At 42.8% G+C, this 27541-nt stretch overlaps 1 protein-coding gene across 2 annotated transcripts in view; it reads left to right on the plus strand.

Moving 5' to 3' along the window:
* mdga1 (MAM domain containing glycosylphosphatidylinositol anchor 1) overlaps positions 1-27541 on the plus strand; it is a 186578-nt gene that overhangs the window by 41915 nt on the left and 117122 nt on the right. For both annotated transcript variants that reach the window (XM_084367268.1, XM_084367269.1), the window contains exon 3: positions 13162-13301. In XM_084367268.1, the coding sequence (XP_084223394.1) occupies positions 13162-13301 (140 nt within the window). The remainder of the gene's footprint in view (positions 1-13161; positions 13302-27541) is intronic.

A 27541-nucleotide genomic window follows, 5' to 3' on the forward strand; every position in this document is an offset into this window, starting at 1 on the left:
TATTCAAGCGTTTCTTCTCGCTCTCCTCTTTATCGACATCCTCTCTTAGTACCTCCTTCCTTCCGACCACTTCACCTGGACTGACCGCTATGCATTGTCGGCTGCCCTGCTGCAGTTTCCTTGGAGATGCACACACGCACACATGCATGCACGCGGACACAGAGAGAGAATTCGTTCTTTTGTCCACATGCTCTGCCACTGTGTCAAGTGCGCCTCTTGCCTCGTGTGTGTGTTTTAGTGTGTGCCATCAAAGTGAGTGGGAGCATTATGGTTGAATGGAATAAGGTCAGGTTGACAGTCAGGGAGACAGATGATGTGGGGCACATGACGTCCACGCCACACCGCCTTGTCTTCACCACTTCTCTCCTAAACACAGTGCTTTTCTCCTCTGCTCTCATTCCTCCCTGTCGTTTGAGTGTTTTTCTTCTCTGCCTTGTGACTTTCTGTTATCTCCTCTCTCCCCTCCATCACAGCATAATCACAGAAACCAAAGAGCAGGGAGACTTTTTACTTGTCTCTCCTCATCATGCCCGTCCTGCTCCAGAAAGCTACATCAACTAGAATAACCATATGTTACACCTAAGGTGATTTGTGTGGCATATGCTGCACAAAAAAAAACAGGAAACCAAACACACACACACACACACACACACACACACACACACACACACACACACACACACACACTCACGCACGCACACACGCACACACGCACACACGCACACACGCACACACGCACACACACACACACAGGATAAAAGAAGCCAAACCTTTGCTGCAGTTTCTAAGCCTCGCCAGCTGTTACTGTCCTCTGCCTGTTTCTCTCCCTTTCTGTAGCTCTCATTGTATTTTTACACTTCTAAGTTTCCTACAAGAAGGCATGAGGGTGCCTGCGTCTCATCGCTTCTTCCTCTCCTGTCCTCTAAGATGAATTAGTTTCCTAATGGTGTTAAACAGAATGGAGAGTATACAGCGGAGTAACAGGACAGTAGGCATAGAGAGGTAGATAACCTGTGACAACTGTCAAGGGATGAGCTTAAACATTAGATAACAGGGGTTCATAGCTTGCTCACCAGGGTGCCCAATTAAGCTCAGTCTGAGCCTATTAAAAGATTTGAATGATGATAAGTTGTGAAAATCCCCAGCAGTGGGGTTGTAGCTGGAGGTAAGAAATGTATGTGTGTCCATAACAAAGGTGTGATATGATTTAAGACACTGAAGCCACAATGTGTGTTCAGCGTTTGAAAGAAACAAAGATTGTGTCCAATGAAGATCGTCATCGCACAGCTTAAATGACCCGAAAGAAAAATCTCACATGAGTGCGTTTTGTAATCAGCCAAACTTAGAACATCAGACTTGTGATGATGGTAACTTTGTACTTAATTAGTTCAAGGAATCTGCAAGATGCCATGATGTGTTTACTGACCTTCGGGCACAAGGAGATGTTGTTTTTAGCAGCACCAACCTCCACTCAGAGGATGCTTGTTTGTGTGTGTGGTGTGTGTGTGTGTGCGCGACTTTATCTGAACACTTTCAACTTTAATCAGGACATCAATATGTGCTGTTGTAACTCTAACTGCACACTGATGTATTGTTCAGTTTCAAAATGGAGGTGATTGAGGATGTTGTTTCTTTCACGCTAGGCTGAATTACACAACTACTCAAGTATCCAGCAGGAGGCCTATTTACCAGTCATGATGATTCCCATATATATTTTAAAAAAAACATATGTACATACGGTTTATATACCTGTAATCACATTTCTATACTCAGAAGCTTTAACAATGACTTTTCACTCTGTGAAAAGGGAATGGTTTAGGTTTAGTTCATCTACATGACTTCTCATTTTGTCTGACTCTTCTGTCAGACTAAATGAGTAGTCTTCAGTGTGCGCTAGTGCTGAGACGATGAGCTGATTAATTGGTTAGCCAGCAACATTTTTTCATAATGAACTAATGAATGAAGTAATTTATCATGCAACAAAACTGAGCTTTGTGAGGCTGAAGGCTGAAGGCTACTTGGGCCTAGCTAAATGCTAACATTGACATGCTACTGTAACAGTAAGAATAAGATAATAAAAATGTTTAGATATTTCTGCAGATAAGGGCACATTTTCTTCCTCTGGGGACAATTAATCTAAATTTCATGGTAATCCATTTAATAGTTACAGTAGTTATAGTAATAGTTCATTTATTTCAGTTTTCTCGATCAAAGTGGTGGATCAAACGACTGACAGACGTGTAGGCATTTCCATTCCTAGAGCCATGCCGCTCACATAGCTAAAATTGCAGAAAAATGGCAGAAATAGTTTCCATACATAATGGAAATACTTAGCCCTAGACTCCACCAGTTCATGGTCATGTTATGTCATGCTATTCGAACTGCTTGTACTGCAGCCACTTGGTGTTTAACAAGTTGAATAATGTCGCAGATGTTAACTTCCAACTAACCACTGCAACAGGCTGCCAACATTACAGACACAGTGAGAAATAGTGGAAATCTACCGGCGGAACCGAAATCCTATGAAATGCCAGAGCTAGCCGAGGCTTACGCATAATCAACATCCAAAGAAAGTCATATCTGATGCTTTTTCATCTTCTACGGCCCACTAGGTCAAGATTAGCTGATATCCAAAAAATAATTTCTTCTGCAGAGGAGGTGAATATCAACTTGTGTAAAATTAACTGGCCACGTTTTCTCTTCTCTCCTGTCGGTTTCAGCACAGCGTATATGGGATATGACAGGCTTTGTGAATGGAGCTCTCACAAAGAGAATGCCAGTCACACATTTTTCTTCATGCCGCCTCCCCCCCTTCGCTCCTTGCTCTCTTATGGCTCCCCCCTCTGTCCATCTGTGCCAAAGATCTAAGTGGTTTTCATCTCTTTGTCGGAACTCTGCCTCTCTCTCTCCTCTCGTTATCTTTTCATCCTGGGAAAGCTCAAGTGCGGCTAACACGCTCTCATGGAGGAGTACGAGTCATGTTTGACCGTGCTCTACAAACCCCAGATCACTTCACATCACTCAAGTCCTCACAACAGATGCAACACATAATCTGCCATCTTTGTGTTGTTGACTCTTCTCTTTCCGTCCCCATTTCAATTGTCATATTATCTTCATATTGTAATGTGCCTGTTTTTGTAGCGGTATGTCCTTGTATGGCCCAAGCCTCTTGTATTTTTTTTTAAATAAGTATGGGATTTGCAGGCTTGATTGCAACTTTACCTTTCTCTTTACTACTTAAGTTATATTTAATCAGATGTCTGGATTTGTTTTTGGACATTTTTAATATCTCAAGAGCAAAGAACTAAAGTGAAGCACTGGATGGTTCTAAGGGAACATATGGTGAAAAAGTTTTCAAAAAAACAGACAAAAAATCTCATATTGATGTTAAAAGAAGCTTGGTTATGTCCAGAGAAACCGGCTGCACAAAGTAGAGATCTTTTTGAAATTTCGTCTTTACTCCCTTTCCTCAAGGATTGCATGCTCCGCGCCTGCCAATAATCTATATTGAACAATATTTCAAAGGGAAGATTCACTGTCCTTGGATGTGAAGCCTGCAGTGCTGCAAGAAAACTCTCCTCTCCTCTCTCTCTCGCTCTCTTTCCATTATAGTTTTTTTGTCTCCCCTCCTCTCTGCCCTTCCAATCCACCCTCTGCTCTCCAATGATCCCCCTTTATTAGCTTCTGCTGTCATCTGACACTTTTGTTGATCACACAATCTCTTTCTCCTCTTGCAGTGATTGTGGTGGAAAACACACAGTCGCTCACTGACAAACACAGGTGTACACACACACACACACACAGGTACACTAGGCGTCACGGCATGTATCACACACCATCAAACACGCACCGACACGGTGACTTCATGATCCTAGAAAAGCCCTTCCATTGGTGCGGATAAAACAAATGAATCAAGGCTCTTGTTGTCTGGCTCTGGGATGTAGTCGGTGCTGTTGGCTGTCAGATACACTCTTATGTGTCCCATCATCCATATAGAAAAACATGACTAAGCACAGGCAGGCATAGAGATGCTCAAAAACGCACATACGCGTGAGTGCACACTTTCAAAATTTAAGGAGAGAAAAGAACACACACTGAATTACTGGACATTTGGAGATCCATTATTTGATATACTAATCTGTTCTCTCGCTGTAACTGTGTTTCTACTATTTGCGCTCTGCATTAAGCTCGCCTCAGGGAAGTGATTGGGGTCCGAGTGTGTGTTGTGTGCATGCTACTGTTGCCTTATTGTCTCCTTCACTGTGGTCATTTAATAAATACCTCTCAGCGTGGTGTGTGATCAGGTGATATCGGTGGTTTTTCACTTCCTTCATCTTTTTACAATACTTCATCCTTTTTTTGCATAATAATACAGCATCCTGCATATATGCCTCATTTAAAGGGGCTCTATGTAGCAATTTGAAGCTATATACATGTATTAATCACTTTTTTATTGGCCGTATGTGAGTGGATTGTTGAAAGTTGGACCTTCCTCATCTCTTTAATGCTTCTGGACTGGATTTATTAGTGATGAACTAAGGCTGGACTAAGGCCCAAAGGATGTGACTATGCACGGGAGCATGCCTATGTTCCCTCAGCCCTATGTTCCCAGAGCCCTATGTTCCTACCCTAACCTCTTCCCCTTCCCTAAACCAACCCTGCCCTTTCTCTAACCCTAACCTCTTCCCCTTCCCTAAACCCAACCCTTCCCTTTCTCTAACCCAAAATTCTTAGAAGTGTGGGAACATAGGGCTGTGGGACCATTGGGCTGTGGGAACATAGGCATGACCCCCTATGCACGATAGCCTCATCTCAGTGCCGCTTGCAGAGAGCAACAGTAGCAAACGCTAGTATCCAGCGCAGCACACGGAGCCCCTTTAAAGAAAAAATGCAGACATTTTATGAAATATGCGCTGGATGAAATGGCTCAATAGGACTTGGACATCTACTTTGGTAAAAAGGTTCAGCACTGATAGAGTAGAAAAAGTCCATTCACTACTTTATCTGCTCAGGGCTTGCTCATTAGGCTAGCTTGATATCACAGCTGGGTTAGCTAGCGTTAGCTACACACTGACCAAAGCAGAATCCAAACACTGTCTGGCAACTAAACTTTAGTTATAATAATGCCGTGTCATCAAACACAAAAACAGAGTATTTTTCAGTCTCATAAATGCAGTAAGTTAGCCTGAGCTAACTTGCCACCTGGGGACACCATGGTCCTGTGAACTGGGGCAAGTTCAAGTATTGTGTACCTTACATCACTGTTTACAGGACTGCTGTGACTCAAGTGAGGCAATGTGGCATCTTAACCACACATCGTACCTCCATGTTTTAAAGGTCCCATATTATGAAAAAAACGTTTTCTCTAGTCTCTACATATATAAACTGGTCCTCCCTGAGCCTACCAACTCCCAGAATGAGGAAAGCAAACGAGTCCTGCATGGTCTCTGCAGCCCACCCACTGGTAAAACAAGGCTCCTACAGGCTGTTCAGATTCACCTCCTTTCGTTACGTAACGGAAGGAGTGATTTTCTCTCCCCGAAGATATCCGAGAGGGGGGCGTTCATCCCCGAGGTGAAGTTCGCTCAGAGCTAGACACGCAAATTGCTCTATTGTTGGTTGTAAAAATCAACATAAGTGCCTGTACTCTGTCCCAGCTACAGAAGAACAGAAGAGACAGTGGTTGGGTTTCATTTTTAACGACAAAGTGCCGGCTACGGTTCGTGTAAGTCTGTTTGTGTGTGCTAACCACTTCACATTGGACTGCTTCAGTAACGAGGGTCAGTACGAAGCTGGCTTTGCCTCGACACTGACCCTCGTAAAAGGATCAGTCCCAACCATACGGGACCTAGCAGCTGCACCCGAGCCACAGGTAAGTGTCGCCACGTGTTGATAGTATTTACAGTTGCCTACGAGTATGGTGAAGTCAGCTTGAAACTGGCTAACTAGTTAGCTCCGCTTCGGTCCGCTATGCAACGGCGTTTGAAGTGAGTTTAATGTCAATAATATTAAGAGGGAGCTTGGTTGTCACAGTAAAAAGTCTGGAAACATGTGCAGACTGGAGACAGAGACTATGCGGACAGTGTCCAAGAGTTTGGAGACTGTGTTGGAGACAAACAAAGCTTTCGCTAGCTGTTTTTAGATGTTACCTGTTGCAGGTCAGTGGGGGATGGGAGCCGGGTGGTTGTGTCGGGGAGTCCTGCTGCAGCCGCAGAGTCTGTATTTTTCTGAGCCTCTCCTTCTGGGTCCGATTCTGGGTCAAACTGGTATGGTTGAACGACAGCATCTCGGCGAGCCATAGCGATACATCCACCGTAAACATTAGCGCATGCTACCGCTAGCGTAAGGGGCATCCTCTCCCTGAGAGGGGCGCGTAGCAGGACGGAGCTCATTTGCATTAAAGGTGCAGGCACAGAAACAGCTGCTCTCAGCAGAGCTCACTTGAGCAACTTTTAGACAGCTGAAGTTCAGGACCAGGATAGGTTTGGGGCAATACATTTCAAATACAGTGTTGTTGGACCTCTGACAGCTGTTTGAAATTGATAAAAAACAGTATAATATGGGACCTTTAAATCTAAATAACCAATCCTCAGTCTAAAAGGAGCATATTTTCCCAAGTTTATGGGAGATAACACAGAATTTTAATCAGCTCAAGTCATGAGACTCTGGAACAAAATGTGTGAACATCCGTCTTCATTTATTGTCAAGGTAAGTGACCGGTCTTCAGTGTTAGAATGTGCAAAAAAACTAAAAAAAAATATTAGTTTTTTGCCTGAAGGACAAAAGGGGACAAAGGGACACTGAATTCAGTGGCTCCAAAACCAGAATCAAGTTAGACGATGACAAAAAAAATAAATAAATCAGCTTTCTGGTGTTTATGCAGGCAGAGTCTGGGTTTTTGAAAGCTGCACTGAAGTCAGCACCAATTAAATTCATGATTATATGGAAGATGCAACCTCTTCAGAGGTACAGTGAAACTTTTAGGTTACACTGGACTTTACAGTAAAAATAACTACTACAGTTGAAAAAGTTTTTCAAGTCATTTTTTATTTAATCTTTTATTATTATTTTATATATGAGTGAATAAGCAGGGAAACAGCAATTTATAGTCGATTGAAAGCACCAAAGAGGTTACTGAAGGTTAGTCCTTTCATCTATAACAGCCATTTAATGCTCAGGGTCAAAAGCTAAATCAATGTCCCGGACCCGTTTTGATATCTAGAGCTCCAATCGAGCCAAAATGAAAAGGATGGGGTCATGACATCAACCATTTGATCCCTCTCTATCCTGTCTGCAGTGAAGAATCCTGATAAAAATACTGCTTTCATAAGGCAGTTTATTTGTGTGGGTGAGTGTGTGTTTTTATGTGTGTGTGTGTGAGGGAGAGAGATTAGTGTTTCTTTGGGTCAGATGAACACTTCCCTCTATTGCAGTTAATCGATAAAGTCTGTGACTTTTCTCTTGGGTACCCACTCTCCACTACCGTTATCTCCTTCTTCCCCTTTCCTTTCCTTTCCTTTCCTTTCCTTTCCCTTCCTGATGGTGGGGGAAGGACCAAAGCATCTAAATGGTCTCTTGTGAATGAAGTGAATTGAGACAGAGCTCATCGACATGCATGAGCAGCTCCCATAAAGTAACTACGCATATCAATCATGCTCTGCGTGACTTGGTGTTCGACAGGATTCATGACCTTCTGTGGGATTCCTCTGGCAAGATACAGTATAACATACAGGGAAACACACACACGCACACAGACATTGACATATGCATGTGTGTACGCTCACATTTCAATGGCACACACACACACACACATACACACACAGACGTGCGCATTCACTCTTTCAACCACAACCACACACGCGCCGCTCAGCACTCTGTCAAGCTGTCACTGCGGTTTGACACCAGCTCTCCTGTCTCATCATTAGTTTTAGTGAGAGATGTCCTGTCCTCTCAACAAAAACAAACATGGCAGGCGGTGACGAATCAATTAATCAGACGAGGCATTTGCCGATAGTTATGTTTCACTTACAACTAATGTGCATTGAATGTCTCAGAAAGTTTCCAATAGTGCACGGACAACACATTCAATCAGCATCCTGCGGAACAGTCTTGATCGATGAATCATCAGCGTCAGATAGATTCCTGTCAAAACAGCAGCTTTCTATGACTGATGATCGTCTTCCACACTAACTGAACTGACGCGCCTCTGAGCGGGACACAACACCGTGCAAAAATTTGTGTTAATAACTTCTTCCCATGTTTTCTTTTTGTCTCACTGCTACAGCCTTTGGCATGATTTTGAAAAGTGAATCCTGTACTAATTTCATTCCTTTCTTGGATTTGGGTTTTTTGGGGTTGATCTGCTACTTGTGCTGCAAAAATGGAGTTGTTCTAGTATCAGGGCATTTCTTTAGAATGATGGTAAAACCTAAGATACTCTTTTGTTACATGAAAACACCCTCATAGAGCCTTATCACAGCCTGCTCCTGTACAATACATAAATGTACGAAGCAATTTTATGGCTCCCTATTAAATTGGACAATTCAAACCGATCTGCCTAGTGTCAAGAAAAAAATGTCAGTACTTACCTTGCACACAAAGATCTTGATACATGAAGTGTGAAAAGTAATCTAAGACGCTCCTTTTGTGTTGCTAAGCAACAAAGCAGTTGATGCTGTGTATACATAATGCACACATTGAAACGCAACACCTCTATTTAACTAGGAATGATTATAAATATATATATACATATATATATATACAACAATATATAAGAAAAGTTGTCAGATGTAATGTAGAAGTGAAAAATGTGCAGGATAGATATCAGTTATTTAGTTAGATGGCTGCGTAAACTGTCCAGTTTGTTTTTTTGGGATCTCTCTCGGCATGTCTGTGGTGTGTGAGACCAGAGGAGAGAGTGAACGTCTCTGCAGTGCAACAGGTTGAGCCCTCTGGCTTTGTTTGCATCATCCCTTTGTTTTACTCGTGATTGCATCGCCTTGTTGAGGAGCCTCCACCCATCCAGCCTCTCTTCCCTCTGGCCTGGCTGTCAGACTCTCCTCTTTCGCCGACCACATTTGCCTACTTCTTTCTCTGTCTTATGATTATCTACTTCCATTCTCTAGTCTTTTCCTTACACCTCAAGCACCTCTTCCCATTGATCTCTTTTCAATTGCCTTATCAAATCCCTGGTTACATGACTTCATCTCTCTGTCCCTACTTCCTCTTCTCAGTCTCATTCGTCTCTCTTTGCCTCCGCTGCTTGTCTCAACTTCGCTTTTTTCTTCCCTCGCTGTTCTTTGTCTTCTTCCATTTATTTTATCTTCTTTCCTATTTCTATATTTTTCTGCTGTTTCCTGCCCCCCCCCCCCTTTTTCCTTTTTTAAATTTTTTTTTTGATTATCCTCTCTCCCTCTCCTGCCTCTCTCTCTTCCTCCTCTCCCTCTTGCCTTTATTTCCTCCTCCTCTCGCTCAGCCTCCCTTTCTCTAGTCGATCAGACAGTTGAAGCAGCCAAGCTGCCGGAGGCGAGAGCAGACAGAGGAGCCGCTCTGTCCGACCTCCCTCTCTCTCCGGAGAGGCAAACTAATGCCGACACGCCAATAAGCTGTAAGGAGACAATTATTCACCATTTATATCAGCTCTACGTCTTTCTGAGTTAGCGCAGCACACCTCTGGAACCCAGCTCTGTTACCCCACATAGTGTTTTTTAATCCTCGCGTACTTTCATGGTTCACATTTTTCATTCGCAGAGATGTGCACCAGGGAAGCTGTTGCCTAGAGGTTACAGTTTGCTTGTTACTGGAAGATCATTGGTCAAAAGTAAGCTAACTGAGAAAATCTGAGGGAAGGGAACATAAATAAGACATGATCTCACATCCCACTGCAGCTGCTATCAACGTGCCCTTGAGCAAAGCAGTTAACCCCCAGCTGCACCACTGGATCTGCTCAGTGTCCAGCAGATAAAGACAGTAATTATACTCGGCAGCACCCTTGTGTAAATGCGAGTAACTGTAGCTGCTAAGTAACAAGTGTTTTGGTTAAATAATAGTTCAATGTTGCTTATTTTGTTAAACGTCTAAAACTGAATCATGCCTTCTATTTTCTTTTTCTCGAAGAGAAGCCTTTCAAACCTTGATTTTGAATGTGTTTTTGGGGTTTGTGAACTTGAACTTTTGCCAAGTCAGACACCGTGCACTGCAAACACGACACCGAGGTTAAGACGAAGGATGGGGAACGTCAACAGAGCAAGAAGCAGTGAACTTTAACAAGCATCCTGTTTGAATGCAGAGCTGCTGGAAGTGTAACGCAGCATACTGTTTGTGTGTGTAGCTACATGTGTGCATGCATGCATGTTTTGAGATACAGATTTTAGACAGTGTGTGTGTGTGTGTGTGTGTGTGTGTTTAGATGCCTGCATATCTACAATATGTCGGAGAAGCTGTGGTATGCTAATGATGTCTTGGAAGAACAATGGAAAGACTGAAGGAGGGAATGATTGACTGCTTGCTTGATGAGCAAGTCTTATATTCAAGCAGGCATCCACACGCATATTTCTACAGTCACTGTAACCAACAAAGTCAAATGCACAAGTAGGCATTGTGAATATCGTACCGCAAACATTCTTGCTTTCTCTTTTCTTCTCCAACACATCCACTTTCAGAAAATGAGAACAAAAACAGGATATATGAGGAGGAATATTTTCTGTTGTCAGTTACAGTTGCAGATGCACATATGCTGTTAAGAAAATGCTACACTCGTACAGTCGACTATTTTAAGAGTATGGGTGTTTGTGCATTTACCCACTTGGCTTAGGAGCACAGCCGAAGACAATGACTCAAGTTTTTAACAGCTACGTGTTTGCAACTGGGACTGAATCTGCTCTACGGTCGTTTTTTTTCCCTGTCTGTTCTATTCTGACTGTTTCTTGAAAGAGAACAAAGAGAAAAAAATCCTTCTCTAGTAAAGGAGAAACGTCATTAAAAGTCACAAATGTAAGTGGACAAGCACTCTCGCTGTTTCCCCGTACCTTAAGCTATAAGTGTTTCCAGCTAGTTCCAAAACAGAGAACATGCAGCGACACATTCAGAGCCTTCTTTTATTTTGAACTTGATTTCTGGCTGGAGATCGCGCTCTGCGTTATGTCTGATCGAGTTGGAGTTTAAGGTGAACAGGCCGCCCACTTCCTTCCTGTCTGTTCGGCGATAACAGTTGTAGAGCGCAGTGAAAATTTGTTCTCCCTGTGAATCGATGCTAATCACATCATTGTGCTCCCCCGTCCCCCACGCCTCTCCCTGGGGTTTCACACTCCTCTCTGGCCTTTTCCTCCTCACCCGCTGCTTCTCTCACTCTGTCTCTGTCTCTCCCCTCCTCCCTCCTGTCTCCCCTCATCATACGCGAGGTGAAGCCATCTGAGGCTGGTCGCACGCAAGCCAGCCCTCCTCATGGGTCAGCGCTGTGCAGACTCAGATATTGTAGTTGTCCCCACTGCAGAGATCTCCCATCACGCATCTATCATCCATTATTTCTGTGCTTTTTGGTCTGTAACCTGGTGTGCCCTTTCTGTAAATCTTCTGAAGTCACTGACAAGCATCTTTAAAATGCTGTTGAATTTGGTCTGTCGTAGGTGAGATTTGAGAGTTGTGAGACAAAGGAGGTGAAATCTTTGTCAGTTAATAGCAGTGGTCTGAAATCACACTGTCAGACCCGATCACCGAACTCCACCAACCATCGATTTCAACACATTATGACTTAACTGACTGAATAGGTCCGATTGCCAGTCACTCCCCTACTTGGTTAGGATTAAGAAAACATTGTGGTTAGGGTTAAAACATCTACATCATCTACGTACGTACAACTGCGGCTACATTATGATGTAAGATATTAAGATAACTGAGTGTTCACTTTTGGTTTCTTGCTGGACAAAAACAGCAAAATCCTGTACTTTGGTAACCCATCCATACATCCCCGACCGCTTTCCTTTGTGGGCTTTCTAGTCCTTATACTTCTTCGCCTGAATTCCTCCTTTTCTGCTGTAATACTTACAACAACCACTAGAGGTCACCACCTTATGAGAAACCTAAATATGGGTCATAATAAGTTGCTTTCATGGTCAACCTATATGGTCATTTTTCTACGATCTAAGATCCAAAATCCCCAAGCAACCAATCAGAATACAACGTGAAAAGACCTCCTTCCTCCTCCTTCCTTTTTGAAGTTTTTTGATATATCGTAGTGCCAATGCCATGACTGTTGTCAAAATATGAGACAAGTGCAGACCGATGATTCAGATTGATTGGAGCTGCAGCGGTTAGTCCATCAAAAGAAAAGTAATTGCCAGCTGTTGTGCTAATGGATTCAGTGTTCAGTGGTTTTTCAACCAAAAATGTCAATATTTTCCAGCTGCTTAAATGTAAGGATTCAATGCTTTTCTTCATGCATGATATTAAATGAAGAGTTTGGGGGTTTTGGACTGTTGGTTGCACCAAAGAAGCAATTTGAAGGTGTCACTTCCATTCTGGGAAATTGTGATGAGCATTGTTCACAATGTTCTGACATTTTATAGACTGAATCCTGAAACCTAATCATAAAAAGAATCGGCAGACTGATCGATAATGAAAATTATTGTAACTTGCTGTTCAAGAGTTGATGAAACATCTCTCCTTGCATCCCTTTTTCTTTCCATCTTTCTGCTGTAATTTACCAGCACCATCGCGCCATCCAACGTGCACAAAACTGATATCGTACAGCCTGACACAACTCGTAATACTTTTGTTACTGCACACTCTACACTCTAAAAGACAAAAGCACTGTCCCACAGTGAAGATTCAGCCTTACGACCTTCTGATGGAGACCAAAGTTTCAATTTTCCAATAAATGCCTGCATCTCTCATCAAACACTGACACTCGTAACACTCCAGCATTTTCGTAAAAGGCTTTGTTCATGCAGATGCAGGAGTAATGTGATATATTTATATATCTGAGTCATCGATACCGGCTCTAGTATTACACATACACCCACAGGACAATGACCTTTTTTTTCTGCTGCAAAGATGTTGCTAAATACATGATGTGGTTTCTCTCCCTTTGTGTTTGTGTGTGTGTTTGTGTGTGTGCGCGCATGGCTTGTCTCTCCGCGTGTGTGTCCATGCGATCACTCACAGCTCCAGCCAACGCCCAGATCGTGCACTCAGGCGCAGCGTGCAACGTCAAGGATGATAACATCAGTGAGAGGATCTACACCATCAAAGAAGGAGACACACTAGTGCTTCAGTGTATTGTTAAAGGGCACCCACGACCACAGGTAAGCTCCCGAACCTCCTGCTGATGGACTGTTTTACTTTTCTTGCTCAATGTCACTTGATAGTATTGTTTCTGGTGTCTCTGAACACGAGCTGTCAGCAATCCATAAACAGACCAAGTCATTAATACAAGACATGCCACACTCTGTAATCACTACACACTGGTTGAACTGATTATTGGATGGATGAATGGATCTGGTCAAATTTAACGCATGGTTTATTCAGACTGGTGTCAAAAAGCCATCTGGGAAAAATGTGTGTGGGAATAAAGGTTCAGTGCCTGTATCACAGCTTAATAACACAAATGCCATGTAGACAAGAACAGAACATTTCTTTCCCTTTTTTCCTTTTTTTTTTTAAACACATTTTTATGCCTTTGTGCCGGTGATAGCCGTGGCCGGAGGCATAATGTTTTCGGGTTGTCCGTCCATTGTTGTTCCAGTTTTAAGACAACAAGAGGTGAGAAACAACCCAATGCCACAGCGTCTTGACTTTCGAAAAGATTTATTCTGATTCCCAGAACCAGACATATACATCTCAAGGAGAATGAGTCAAGATCAAAGTCGTCACAAAGTTTTTACACAGGCGAGGATTGTCCAGATTGTATAATATGGCCTAGTTGGTTATCTGTGCTGTCCTTTCTACAAGCTGTCCCTTTAAGTAAACAAACTGACTTTAGTCAAGTGTGACCTACATCCAGCTGTCCCTGGGCCGATGAATACTTGAAGAATACTTTGTACAGTTCAAATGCCTTTCATCAGAGGTTACAGAAGTCAAAATATAAGTCCCAATAAATCATCAGTAAGGATGATAAACAATTGTAAACCATTCTGTCTTTCCATCCATCCATCCATCCACCCTCCATTTTCTTCTAATTTGGCACAAACATCCATTTGGACTGAAGGATTATGTGATTCACTGTGACCTAACAAACCATAACTAATGTCCATAAATAATTCATATGTTTATTATAACAAAAATTAACACAAATGATGAAGTGGTGACAAGATCAAAGGTCAACTTCACTGTGACATAATGTTCTGTAAAAAAAAAAATTCTGGACATTATTCATTGCCATCACTCAGGAGCAGAAGGGGAGACTGAGACCAAATTTCACATTAGGCCGGATACTTAATTAGTGACACTAATCTTGTTTGCCCACCTTGAAACTGTGCTGATTGATCCGATCTTTAATGCTGCTGGCCTGAAGATGTGTGTAGAGCATCCGTGTTTTAGAAATTGTTGCTTCCTCTTGTTCTATCAGAATCGGCTTGAACCTACACAGTGACAGACATACAGCAGTAGTTCGCCATAAGTTGATACTGAGCCTCAGGTTGTTGTTGCGCGATGTCACAAAGCTCTCTATCAGTCCTCCGTACTCCTCTGTAAAAATAGCCTGCATGTTTCCAACTGGGAATTATTCACTAGAATCAAACATAGAGACAACTTCAGTTTCGCCAAGGACTACACTTAATGCCTTTTATTGAATCCTTCAAAGTCTTCTCTACATAGGCTGTGTAATGTGAGTAGCGAGGCGGCAAATTCTAGTATCTATATCAATATTAATATCTAGGTGATCAGTCCGCTACATGCTTTTGTCTGAAAATAAACTGTTCCATCCCCGAGCCAATCAGAGTTGAATTCTTTCTGTATCAATGGTGTAATCAATGAGCCATGATCCGCACTCACACCCGCTTCCATCATTAAGACATTCTATATTTGCTAACCTTTTGCTGGATCTCAGATTCAAGCTCATGTCTCTTCATTCGTCTTCATTTTCCTGACACAAATATAGCAGAGCCCAAGGTCTTATCAAGCTGCTGATGTGGTTATAATGCTTGAACAGCACCTTTAAATCTGGCAAAGTCTCACTTTGTTTTCACACAAGCACGTCGGGGCAAAACATGCGGGTGACAGAAAAGGCCGCGGGCGACGTGGACACATTGTATGATTAGCATCAGTTACAAAACACGCCCTGCCCCGGCTAGCGTAGATTTTATGAAACATCCATGAGCCATTACTCATGTTTATAGTGTCACTGTGCTTCTGTTTGTGCTGAGTCACACAATCTCCACCTTACAGTGGCACCCACTAAAAACATACACTGCTTCAGTGTTCTCAGGTGGACGTTAATAGCAGTTCTCTCCTACCTGAGTCTTCCATGTCGTCAGTGACTCACTCACTTTATTTGGCTTAACATTACACAAATGGTTTTGATGAATAAGCGCGGCAGTAGTTCGGGATTCAGAGAATATGTTTGCGACTTAAAGGTCATGAGATTAATTCCCCCGACCAGCTGGTTGGCTAAATGTGCACTGCCTGCTGTAGACACTTATTTACAATCTACTTACACTTTCAGGCTAACTGTGCAGCTGACTTGTACAGCACAAGACACGATGAAGGTTCATAAATACACAACTCGATATATGATAAATCACAGCATGAAACTATTTGCTGTCCACCTCAGTGCACCGCTCAATTTCCTTCTGTCCTTTTTTAGCTACGCAGGAAGTAAGTGAAGAAGAACAAATGCTATTATACAACAGCTCCGACTGGGCTGCACATGCTGCGCTCGAAGTGCAGCCGATTAGTAGGTTAAAAAAAGAAAACAGCCTTTATGCTTTCATAAAGACGGATTCTGTAAATGAAAGCATTTAAGCACACACTCACATGCCTGAATATATGCACATACATACATACAACATGAAAGGGTACACACACGCGCATACACACACACACACACACACACACACACACACACACACACACACACACACACACACACACACATACACACACAGAGCAGTAGACTCAGCCAACACTGGACACATCTGGTTTCCCGGGTTGAACTCCAACAAACATTTTGGACCAGGGTCTCTGCGTGCGTTTGTGCGTGTGTGCGTGCGCTCGCGTGTGTATATGTGTGTGTGAGCTTACAGAGCTTGATCTAAAATGAACAGAGATGACTGTGGAGGGATTGTGTGTATTTGTGTGGGAGTGTGTGAGGTGAGAAAAGCAGTGTTCCTCACGGGTGCATGTCCACTGGCATCACATCAACATGAATAAAACAGTACCCGTGTTGAGGCCTTGTTTTCTTCTGTTTGTGTTTATGTGTGCATCGACTATGTGCATGAGTGTGTGTGTGTGTGTGTAAGAGGCAGCTTGCTTATGTGATTCTTTGCAAACTAATAATTTGTGCGTAGCTGCGATATCTAATTACACCCTGACTTGTTGACCTAACCTGTCTATACTAACTGCGGCAGTCATTTCCTTCTCATTTGATCCATCCGTCTTTCTCTCTCACACACACAAACAAATACACACCACATTTACATGCCGTGTGCCCCTAAAACAAATACAAAACAACTTGTAATAAAACTTTTATTTTCACCAGTGATGGAATACTAATCATTATAAAAACGTACACTGGAAAACACATACTAACGCAAGTTCATTCCCCTGCAGCAGTTCAAAGATGTAGGAAATTGCGTCAGTGATTGCTTGTTCTGTGGGTCGGAGGTGGGAGTGTATTTTGAATAATGATCACATTGGTCACATTGTCAGAATGTAAAAACGTATAAAGTGTGTGTGCATAAGCAAGACTTACACTGCCTCTGGCAAAGAGACATTGGTTGAGTGAGTGCGTGCGTGTGTCTGTCTGTGTGTGCTTTTCTGGGAGAAAGTGTGTATGCAGACACACAGTAACAAACAAAAGCAGATGAAAAAAAGAAACGGATAACAGAATAAGACAACGTTGCAGCGGTGGAGAGTACAGTGCAGTAGCTTAATGCCCTCGGAGAGAAAATCTGAGGTTGAAACAACTTATCTTGATTAAATCGTCAGTGTGTCATATTGAAGAGTAAAATGTGTGTTTAAGGGTCGGCTCCAAATTGCATCAGAAATGATGAAAGATTCCATCCAAGATCCAGTACCAGTCTGAAATAGTGGGGTTTTTAATTTGATCAAATATGAAGAAAGAAAAAAGGTAAACTGAATCACATTTTACAGTAAAAGGGTTGCAGGCAGGTCAGATGAACCGTACGCAAACATTGTTGTGGGCAAGTCCTTGTAGTGACATCATCATTAAAGTCAAACAAAACCAATTTTCATGTATTTTGAGAAGAAAACTTCTAAAGTCGAGTGTTTTTGATCCTACGCGCCTGTCGCTGTAAATCATGACCTGAACATAGAAAAAAAATAGTGAGGGTTGCACATAGAAAATTCACTCTTGACCTCAGGATTAGTAAACCTAACAAAACCATCTCGATCTAACCCCGAGGCCTTTTTTACCAGTTTTTTTCTGAGCTTTCCGCCACATCTCAAGGTCTTCGCCGGCGGATAACACCGGCTCAGGTGTGATCTGACAAGATGTCATGATGTCATGATGTCAAGTAACAGCCAAGCCAATTTCAGTTTTCTGATGCAGAAGGTGAAATGCGGGAGAAAGCTCCAAAAATCTTCTAACTTGACCTGTAAGTTGAGTCGACATAGCATATATTTTTTCTGAACTGTGTCCCTCAAATACAAATTCCTACACCAGTGGTGACTTTAATCGCTGTAAGGAAAGCCACCGACAATGTTTTATTTAATGTCCTTGCTTTTTATTTAATTCAACAATGATGTAGACTTACAAACACGTTAAAATAACCAGAAAAACCAGAACAAAACACCAATGAAAATCAGTTAAAACAGTTAGAACATGAAGCAGGGAGGTTGGTGATCACAGTCATGCAAACGCAATTAATTTCTATTCCTGATTATTATCATTTCACATGAATAGTCCATGGTTTGTTCTCTCAGATTCAGAATGCATCAAATATAAAACCTAGTGGGGGTTAAACACCTGCAAATGAAACACTAACAGTAATTGACCTGCGTCATCACACATGTAAATATAGATTCAAACATGCTGTGATACTATATGTTCATGTTTGTTACAGGGGGGGGGGGGGGGGGGGGGACAGGGATTAGATAATAAGGATGCAGGATGAAACAGTGTAAGGACAATTAAGGAGAAAATCGAATGATGACAGACGACAGAGGCGCCAGAGGAATGAAGAAAGATAGAGTGATAAGAGATAAGAGGAAAAATTGGTGATGCTTATTGAGATAAAGAGGAGGGAACGATTCAAAGTCGAGATAATCATGTCTTTGTGTGCGTGTGTGTGTGTGTGTGATTATCTCAACGCATGTTTTAGCATTATAGAAGAGAACAGTAAAGATTTAGTTCAAACAAAGAACAGTTTTGTGCTCCGACGAGGCTTTGACTGCGCGACCTTTGTCTAAAGTCATCCTTTATCCGTCTCCCATTTTATGCCGTCACCCTCCACAGGTCGATACATTTACAAAGACACACCTTTTGTAAAAATAAAATGAGTAAACAGAAATCAGCCACAATAACCAGAGACAGAGATATACATTCGCCTGTGAGCGTTAAAGTATAGAATAAAGTAGAATAGTAGAAGTGAACAGTGAGTGTGCTGACCTCTGTCCCAGTGCGTTCTGCTGGAGTAGCACACTGCAGCATTCTGCAGTCGGTCCCTTTGGGCTTACAGAGTTTCCTCTGCGCTCCATTGGCTGTATTGATAACCTGATCCCTGTCACCCCAGCTCTCCTTCATCCATCCTTACAGTTTTTCCATACCTCCTCTCTCTTCTCCACACACGGGCCGGTCTGTCATTGCAAGTTGTTGTTTCTGACGTAATTCGGCTGCTAACGTGAACACTCAGAAAGCCCGTTCTCTTCTCTCAGTGTGTTTTACCGCTATTTGCTACAGAAGAGAGACAAAATACCCAAACCAGGAAACTCAGGGGGCCTTGAGATGAAAATAATCCCTGACATTGACCTGGAGGAGCATACAGCAATTCCTGCCTGAAAAGCATATATTCATAACTCAGAATGAGGTGATTAGTTCGAGCTTGTTTTGACAGAATCGCATGTTGCTGACCGTGTGTGATGATAATTGGCTGCTTCACGCCTCGATTTATAGCCATGCAAGTGTATTCAATCTGCAGTGTTGCAGAGGTTCTTGACATTTTTTTTGCCAATTAGCAGCGATCTCAGACAAATATATCGTGCACATGAAAGCCCTCATTCTGAAATCCTGTGCAGCATGCCCAATGCTATTCTGTGGAAAGATTGGAAAGATTATCACCTAAAGCAAGACTGGTCAGTATTTTCAGAGCAGAGGGATATCGAAACCAACTGTAGCCAAAACATGTGAAAATACTGTAGCGTTTTACATCCGTACTCGCAGAGAGGGTGCAAAAGTAGTGATAGTTTTCATCCTGTTTTGGAACGACTCCTCTTTGTCTTTGGTGTATTTGTGGATTCACAAAAGCGAACCATGTCCTCCCTTTCTTCCCCCTCCTCTGTGAGAAGTTTGTATTGGCCTGCAGGTTCCTGCAGACACACAACATGTTCAAGTCTTCTGGCTGCTTTGCCATTATTTATGGATGTACTCCAGTTTTTCGAGTGAATGTCCTCATAATGCTCTCTGTATTCACCCTTCAGAGAAACAATATGCTTACAAATTTGTGCCGACAACATTTTAATACGCTTGTTGATAAACGCGCCTGCTGCCGAGCAGGACCACACTGAGTCTTTAAAAACATTAGAGCTTCATATTTTATTAATCAGATAAGCTGTTTCATAGCAGTTCAGAATCTTTTATCTGACTCTGGTTTCTGGCGTTGGGAGAGAGCCGCTCGTGTCCCACATTTTGATGGGTCTATTTAAGATCATAGGAATATGATGTATGAGCTCTGATTGGCAGTGGATTTTTTTTTTTTGCATTTTCAGTCTAGCTGTATTACCGGGAAAGACTTTTATACTGTGCATTATTTTTTAATGCAAGGACCATTTTGCTCGCAAAACTTAAATCCGCATATTCTCGGACTGTGATGATGTAGACTTTACCATCCACTTTCTCTCTCTCTGTCTCCCTCCTAACCTCTCTCAGAAGGAGGATCCAATTTAGCCATGTGAGGCCGGCCCAATAAATAGCTGCTTTACTGAGAATGAGTCTGATTGAGGATTTATCCAATCCTTTATCAAGACTGATTGTTTACCTTTGCCTGAGCTTGATTGGATTGAAAAGGGAGCTCTCCCCCTGATCCATACAGAGGAGAGAGAAATCTAATCATTTCTCTCTCTGTCTGTCCTTCTTTGTCCATCTCTTTCTTTCTTTTTTGTCGCGGCCCTTTTCCCTCATATCGTCTCTTTCTCTTCCTCCCTCTCTTTGTCTTTCTCACACTTCCTGTGCTTCCCCGCAAATCTCTTCACATGTCTTTGTTCCCTCCGTGCTTCTTTCATCCTTGTCTTATTTCTCTATCCCAAACTGATCTTTTTTCCCCCGCCTTCATTCCTTACCCTGTCTAGCTCCCCTATTTTTCCTTCCATCCCTTGCCCCTTTCTCCATTTCTTTTGGGCTCCCTCTAGCCTCTATCTTCTTTACACTTCAGCCCAACTGCAACAAGCCATACATCAAGTCAGTAACAGTTAGTTTACCCGAAGGAGCAGCTTGGTTCAGGAAAAGTCAATTTTGCGTGCATATATTTGTGAAATGACACAAACAACACGTCCAAACTCTAAGATATACGGTGTCAGAATTCTGCATTAAAATGTCTAAAAGCAACTTTGTGATTTATTTTGTTGAGTTTTGTACTCACATGATTGCTATTGTTTCCAACAATGTTCAAACTCAGAGAAATCCACAATTTACTCACAGTTACTCTGCGTCAGCTAAAAACACTGAATTTAAGGTGGATTAACCTGAAAACATTACTTCCTTTGTCAACATTTGTGCCCGAGTCACATCAGACAGATTTTCACTAGCATATACATCAACACTGAGGTGATTTTGACGTCAGGAACATTTGTGTTTACTTTCATTACTCACGCAGTGTTTATCTGGATTCAGAGCAGAGACCGATGTGACTTCAGGTGTTTATTCCTCCAGAGGGTCTGGCTCACATTCAGACCTGTAGGCAACAGCCAGCCATGTCGCCATAATAAAATATTTACATTTTAAGCTTCGGCAAACCACAGCTGTGTTCAGACTTGTATGTGTCATACTAACCATATTGACATTTCTGCAATACGTGTCATGTCACGTTCGATTTTGCATATACATGACTGACTTTCATGTCGAGAAGCAGAAGGGATGGCGGTGTCCTTAAAGCTGGACAAAACAGATGCCAAGCCAGAGACCACCCAAGACGTTGGGACGATGCCCAGCTGTGTTTGTGCCGGCAAACCCGGGTATTTTAAGCCAAAGCATGATCTTTTCCTTAACCTAACCAAGTGGTTTTGGACAATAAGCACTGTACTGTCACAACATAAAACTTAAAACTAAACATAAAGTAATGTAAAGTTGCAACATAAAGAAACATATCCGTGGTTTGCAGAAACATACACAGCCAACATTGATTCTGATGGATGGGTCAAACAGGTTCAGGCCAATGATATGCAGTGATTCTCTCATATGCTGTCCTCCTGTCAAGCAAATTGATTATTTCTGAATATTTTTAGACTTTTCAAAGGAAGAAAGACGAGATAAAACACAAGATAAAACCCTAGTGTTAGAGGTCACCTGGAGGGTGCTTGTAGCATCACTCAAGTTAACTCCAGGGACAGCGGGGCTTTTAGTTAACAAAGCACTGTAGTCTCGCTCACAAAGCTTTTCTTGTTAGGTATACACACATAGGCACACACTCACACGGACACACACTCACATGGCTTCTTCAAGAACACAATAGGGGAGTAAATGGTTTTTCTGAAAGTGATTCCTACCTCCTTATTATTTATTCATGGGTCTGCTGGTCATTGCAACCTTGAGACCGGCATGTGTGCGTGTCTGTGTGCGCGTGATGAATTCTATAAGAGAGGAAAAAGGTGGAGAGAGCCATAGAAGAGAAAAGTGGAGAGGCAGAGAGAAGAAAAGAAGCGGGGAGGGAGGGAGGGATGGATGGAGGGAAAGGATGAGGGCTGTGGTCTGGAATATGGGTTTGGATTTCCGTCCTTGAGGGGTGAGTGGAAGGCGATCGATAGTGAGGCTGAAAGCAAGGCTGATCGGGTGGCAGCACGAGGCTGCACAGGCACTCAGTGGGAACACGACCTAGACACAAACAAGGTCAGTGCCTGACCCCTAACTGGGTGGAGGGATGGAAAGGAGAGGGAGAAGAGAGTAGAAGAAGATGGGTAGAAAAAGGTTAAAGAGGAGGCGGAGGGTCAGTGGACAGGTGGGAAGCAGAGGTTGAAGATGCAACTGAACTATTTTTCATCTCACTGGCAAAATGAAGTCGGAGCAGTGGGGCGGATAAAAATAGACATGATGAAGGAGGGTGAGACAGGGATATGTGGTGATGGAGTAAAACGAGAAAAACGCGCAGCATCAGACATGGAAATCATTTACAGATTTCAGACAGAGGAGGAAAAAGACGGAAGCGAGACAGGCAACCTTCGACTCTCTTTGATGATACAACTCTCTTTTAAACCTCAAGAAAAAGAAGATGTTTCCACCCACCTGGAATAAAAAAAACCTCATGATGTTTCACCTGCAACCAGATGCTTGGTTATACGGAATGAGAGTATAAATGTAAACAGGAACATAAGATGCAGAACAATTGAACACAGATTGCGGGCGATGAGTACTCCACTGTGAAAAGAGCAAGCTGACCACTAGTGAAAGAAACAGGCAGGGTCGAGAAATGAGGATGAGCTGGCAAATTGCGTTCATTATGTTCGCTGAACTCGTTCAATAGAAGAGGAGATAGAACATCTGCTACAGCACATATCTTTAGGCAATGCTGCATCTTGTGTACTTAGTGTGCTGCACACAAAAGCCTTGTTTGGTGTTCATTCAGTGTTCTGGAAGGTCGTTCTGGTACTGGTACTTTTATGTAAGTATAAATCGCTGCCTCTGATTTAATGAAAGTGTTTGGAAAAGTGCAGTAGGCTAATCAACCTTTTTCACTGCAATCACTTATCAACACCTGCTGAAGGCAACTTAACGCGTTTGACTTCGCAACCGCAACCGGACTAAGCTACTTCAGATGTGTCTTGAGCTCGAGCGTGCGAGCGAGTCTTTTCATCTGCGTCCTCGACTGCTCGAGACAGTGGAAGAGATCAAAGATGAAATGAAATTAGATCGCAAAGCAAAAAGAAGACAAACAAATGGAAAAAAACCCTTAGTATTGTTGGTGATTAGTCTGGGGGTTACGACTGGACTTGACTTCACCATGTCTGTACGTTTGAGTGTCTCTGGAGTGTCTGCTGCTGTGGGAACGCACTGTACTTGGCAGACAGGCCCTTCTCTGAGGCTAAAAATAATAAAAGATGATGTCTGAATGTCTGTGCTGGAAAAAGTAAAGTCTTTATATTGAAGAGTGGCTAGGCAAAGAAAGACAGATGGACAGATAGATAGATAGTTTTAAAGATACTGTGGGTATTTATCAGTTGGATTTTTCTGTCCCTTCCTTCATTTGTCGTTCCTCAGCATTCTCCATCACGCTACTCAGCAATGACATCATCTGCTCTACACACACACACACACACACACACACACACACACACACAAAGCTAGAGCTCAAATTTTGCTGTCTCTTGCTTGTGCTAATGATCCACTGCTCATTACAACTAACACATCCAACATGGGCGGAGCGTGTAAGATAGCGGCTGACACTGCTGCTGACGGCTGTCGACAAACAGGCCGTTCAGAGAGAGAGGTTCTTGCGTCTGCTGGTTCTGTCGGCCCCAGTTTGTTCCGCTATGACTCAAACCTTCTGATGGTCAAGGTTTTTTTCACATCGCAGAAGGCAAGTACGTCAAGCGTACAAGCGATGGGAAACATCTGTTGAGCTTCAGCGTCGGACTGGCTACTCTTGAAAACATCATCATCACCATTGTCAGTATCAGTGACTTCATCAACACAGTCATTACATAGTCCATATAAGATCCTGACTTTATGGTAAATGCTGATGATTCCTCGGCTTCCTGTAACTTCATCACTGCCTTGGTCTCATGTTACAGAGGCAGAAAGAGCGATAAGGCATCCATATTGAATGACAAGGTTAGAGAGAGGGGTGGCGTGTTCAATATCAACGAGTCAGTTTTATTGAACTCTGAGCCTGTGTGATGTCTGCATCGGGGGGGTGGAGGGTGTTTTACTCTGAAACAGACTTTATAGAAAAAAACAGACTGATGGCAACTGTTGCTCGGTTTGGTTCAGATGCAGGCGGCTACATTAAATGATGTGTGTGAGAGCTTATTGATGTGAAGTCAATTACGTTCATATTGACAATAATGGAGTTACGCTACTGGCTTAAGATAGTCCTGCCAATTACCCAGGCTATTGATTACACATTTAAACAGGCGGTCATTAATTAATGGAGATTAAATTAGAAAAATGCCATTAACTGTCACGAATAAACAACCATCTTCTTTCTCTTCACTCATTTCCTGTCTCCTGTGCTCCTTCCCTGGTCCTTTTGTGTTCCCTGTGTTCCTGATTTGTTCCTTGGGGTTTTCTGGTTTGTCCTTAGTTTTTGTATTGCTTTTTGTTGCCTGCCCTTTTGTTACTTGGATTTTGGACTTTGGTCGTCAGGGTGTCTCGCGGTGTCTGGGTCCTTTCTGTGTGAATTGTGACAACGCCTCCTTCAGCCTCTCTTCTTGTGCTTCATCTCCTCTTTCACTTTCTCAGATTTCTTCAGCTCCTTCACTTCCTTCCCTTTCTCTTTCCCTGCTTATGTCTTCTCTCCTGCCACTTTCATTCACCCACATTTTCCTCATACATTCCCAGATAGTAACTTCCAGACAAGCGGCGATGCTTAAAATGATATGTATTACTCTCTCTTGTCTCTTCCTCTTGTGTTCCCTCCATCCCCCCCATCTCTTACCCCAGTGACAGATAATTAAAATAGATATTTCCATGCACAAGTTTATTCAGTCTTATACTGTATGTCATCCACACCTTGTCAGTTTTAGTCATTCAGTTTAGCCATTGTTTGTAAGGTAAAGCAGGAGTGATTACCTCTCAGTGTCTGTTCATCGGCACAAACTGTTATTACCAACCTGCACTACTGCTCCTCTTGTCACTGTCATTTCTCTCTTCCTCCCCCACACTTTCCCTCAGAGGTTTCATCCTGTGTGCTTACGCATGTGTTTGTGTATGTGTGAGTGGCTCTGTGCGTGTGTGTGGGTCTGCGTCCGTGCCAAGTAGTATTCCCCGATAACAGGATTACTATCTTAAGCCTATTCACGGTAAGTGAGCCAGTTGGATGGATAAAGCACTGTATCGTCGACTCCGCTGGCGCTACATCAAGAAAAGAGTTAGAAAAATTGTAGAAGGCAGGCCTAGCAAGCTCTTGGTGGGTTACTGAGAGAGAATATAAAGGACTCACACTCTGTAACACCCTGTGAAGCAGCAGCGGTAGAGGAGAGAAAGCCTTGCAAGCTCAACATTGCTTAGAGTGATGTCAGACAAGGTAACAAGGAATGATTTAACTGTTCATAGCAGTGTTTTACGCACTGGTTGATGGTAGATTGCACTGAATATGAAGGCAGCTGATTATAATCCTCACTGAGGATCTGACTTGGCTCTGCCCCAATGAGGCATGGACACAGGCCCTCTGGAGTGTCTTGTGGTGTCTGGCACCAGGGCATTGCAGCAAATCCTTTGAGTACTTTGGGCTGCAATTTAGGGCCTCCATGGATCGGACTTGTTCTGGCACATCCTACAGATGTGTGATCGGATTGGGATCTGGGGAATTTGGAGGCGAGGTAGATCTTGAGCTCTTTGTCATGTTACTTGGGCTATTCCTGAGCAGGTTTTGTGTTGTAGCCAACACTTAAACGACTAAATAGGTTGATTGTCTTCAAAATAACACAAGTCAGAGTCTCTAGAAACTACATGTACATCTATCACTGTTTCCAGAACATGGCCGTTGCTGCATTATTAATTATTACACTAACCCTAACCCTGTGGTAGGACTCATTGGCCTTTTGGGAAAGCTACTGACATCGGGGAATACCGTGGCGATGGGTGATAGGTGCCAGAGGGATGTTAGTTTCTTAATTGCTCAGGCAGAAATGTAAATATGAGAGTGCGAAGCAATTGACATGTGACCCGCCCAGTTTGTTAGCTGCATCATAATCAGTCAGGATCACATGAGGGCAGTTTGTCAGCATTATTTTTACTATTTGTGACAGCTGTGCTGAATACTGATAATATATTAACATAAAGAGAAAGATGTAAACAACCCTCTCAGCCTCCTTTTTTTTAGGTTTAATGCTAATTCAATATTAAGGTCTCTCATGTATTGTTGTGTAGTGTTGACAGTTCCCAGTTTAGACAGCAGGGCAGAAGGGTCCGACAGCCATTGGACCATGGCTGCTGGATCCTGTTGTGATGTGTCACTCTGCAGAGACGGGAGAGGCTCAGAGACACATCGGGGGGAGGGAGGGAAAGTGTGTTTTTGTGCATATGTGTGTGTGTGTGCATGTTTGTGTAGATGAGAGATGTCAAAGAAGAACAACATAAGACTTGTGAAGACAGAAGGGACAGAGAGGGAAACACAGAGAGAGACAGCCAGGAAGAGAGATGAGAGGAGAGAGGGAGACAGACAGCTGCAGGCCATTGACCTGTCAGTATGGTTGACACACATTAGCCTTCTTCTCCCTCATCACCTAAAGAAGCACATACTTTTCTCTCTCCTCTCCTCTCTCCTCTCCTCTTCCACACTGCAGCTGCACCTCATTTCTTCCCGAGCATAGCTTCTCTATCTCGGATCCATATTCATCGTGCGTAATTAGCTTCCCTCTTTCCCTGCAATCCAACACAGATATTAAATATTTTGAGTTTGAAGCTGGAATGTGTAGCCAGTCTATTTGGTACACACAGCCAAATCAAATGTTATCCAATATGAGAGCTCTTAAATCCTACGTTTATGAAGCTCGTAATGTTCACTTTTTGTAGACAGTGTGCCAGAGAGGTGTTGATTCAAGTCTATCATTCTGGAGGCTGAGAATCGAAAACGTGCGTCCAATATTTTGTCCACTGTCTCAACAAAAACTGAACGTTATGAGCTTCATAAAGTTAGGTTTTATTGCAGGGCAGTTGTATTGGATTGTGGTGGATTTAGCCAGGTGTATGTACCCGTTACAGTAAACCTGCACCTGGGTGTATTGTGAAAATATCCACTTGTATTATGGAGTGCAGCACATTTGCTGTTGTGGCTGGAGA

This window comes from Pagrus pagrus (assembly GCF_965226575.1).
Source record: "Pagrus pagrus genome assembly, chromosome: 1".
In the NCBI taxonomy this organism is placed as follows: domain Eukaryota; kingdom Metazoa; phylum Chordata; class Actinopteri; order Spariformes; family Sparidae; genus Pagrus; species Pagrus pagrus.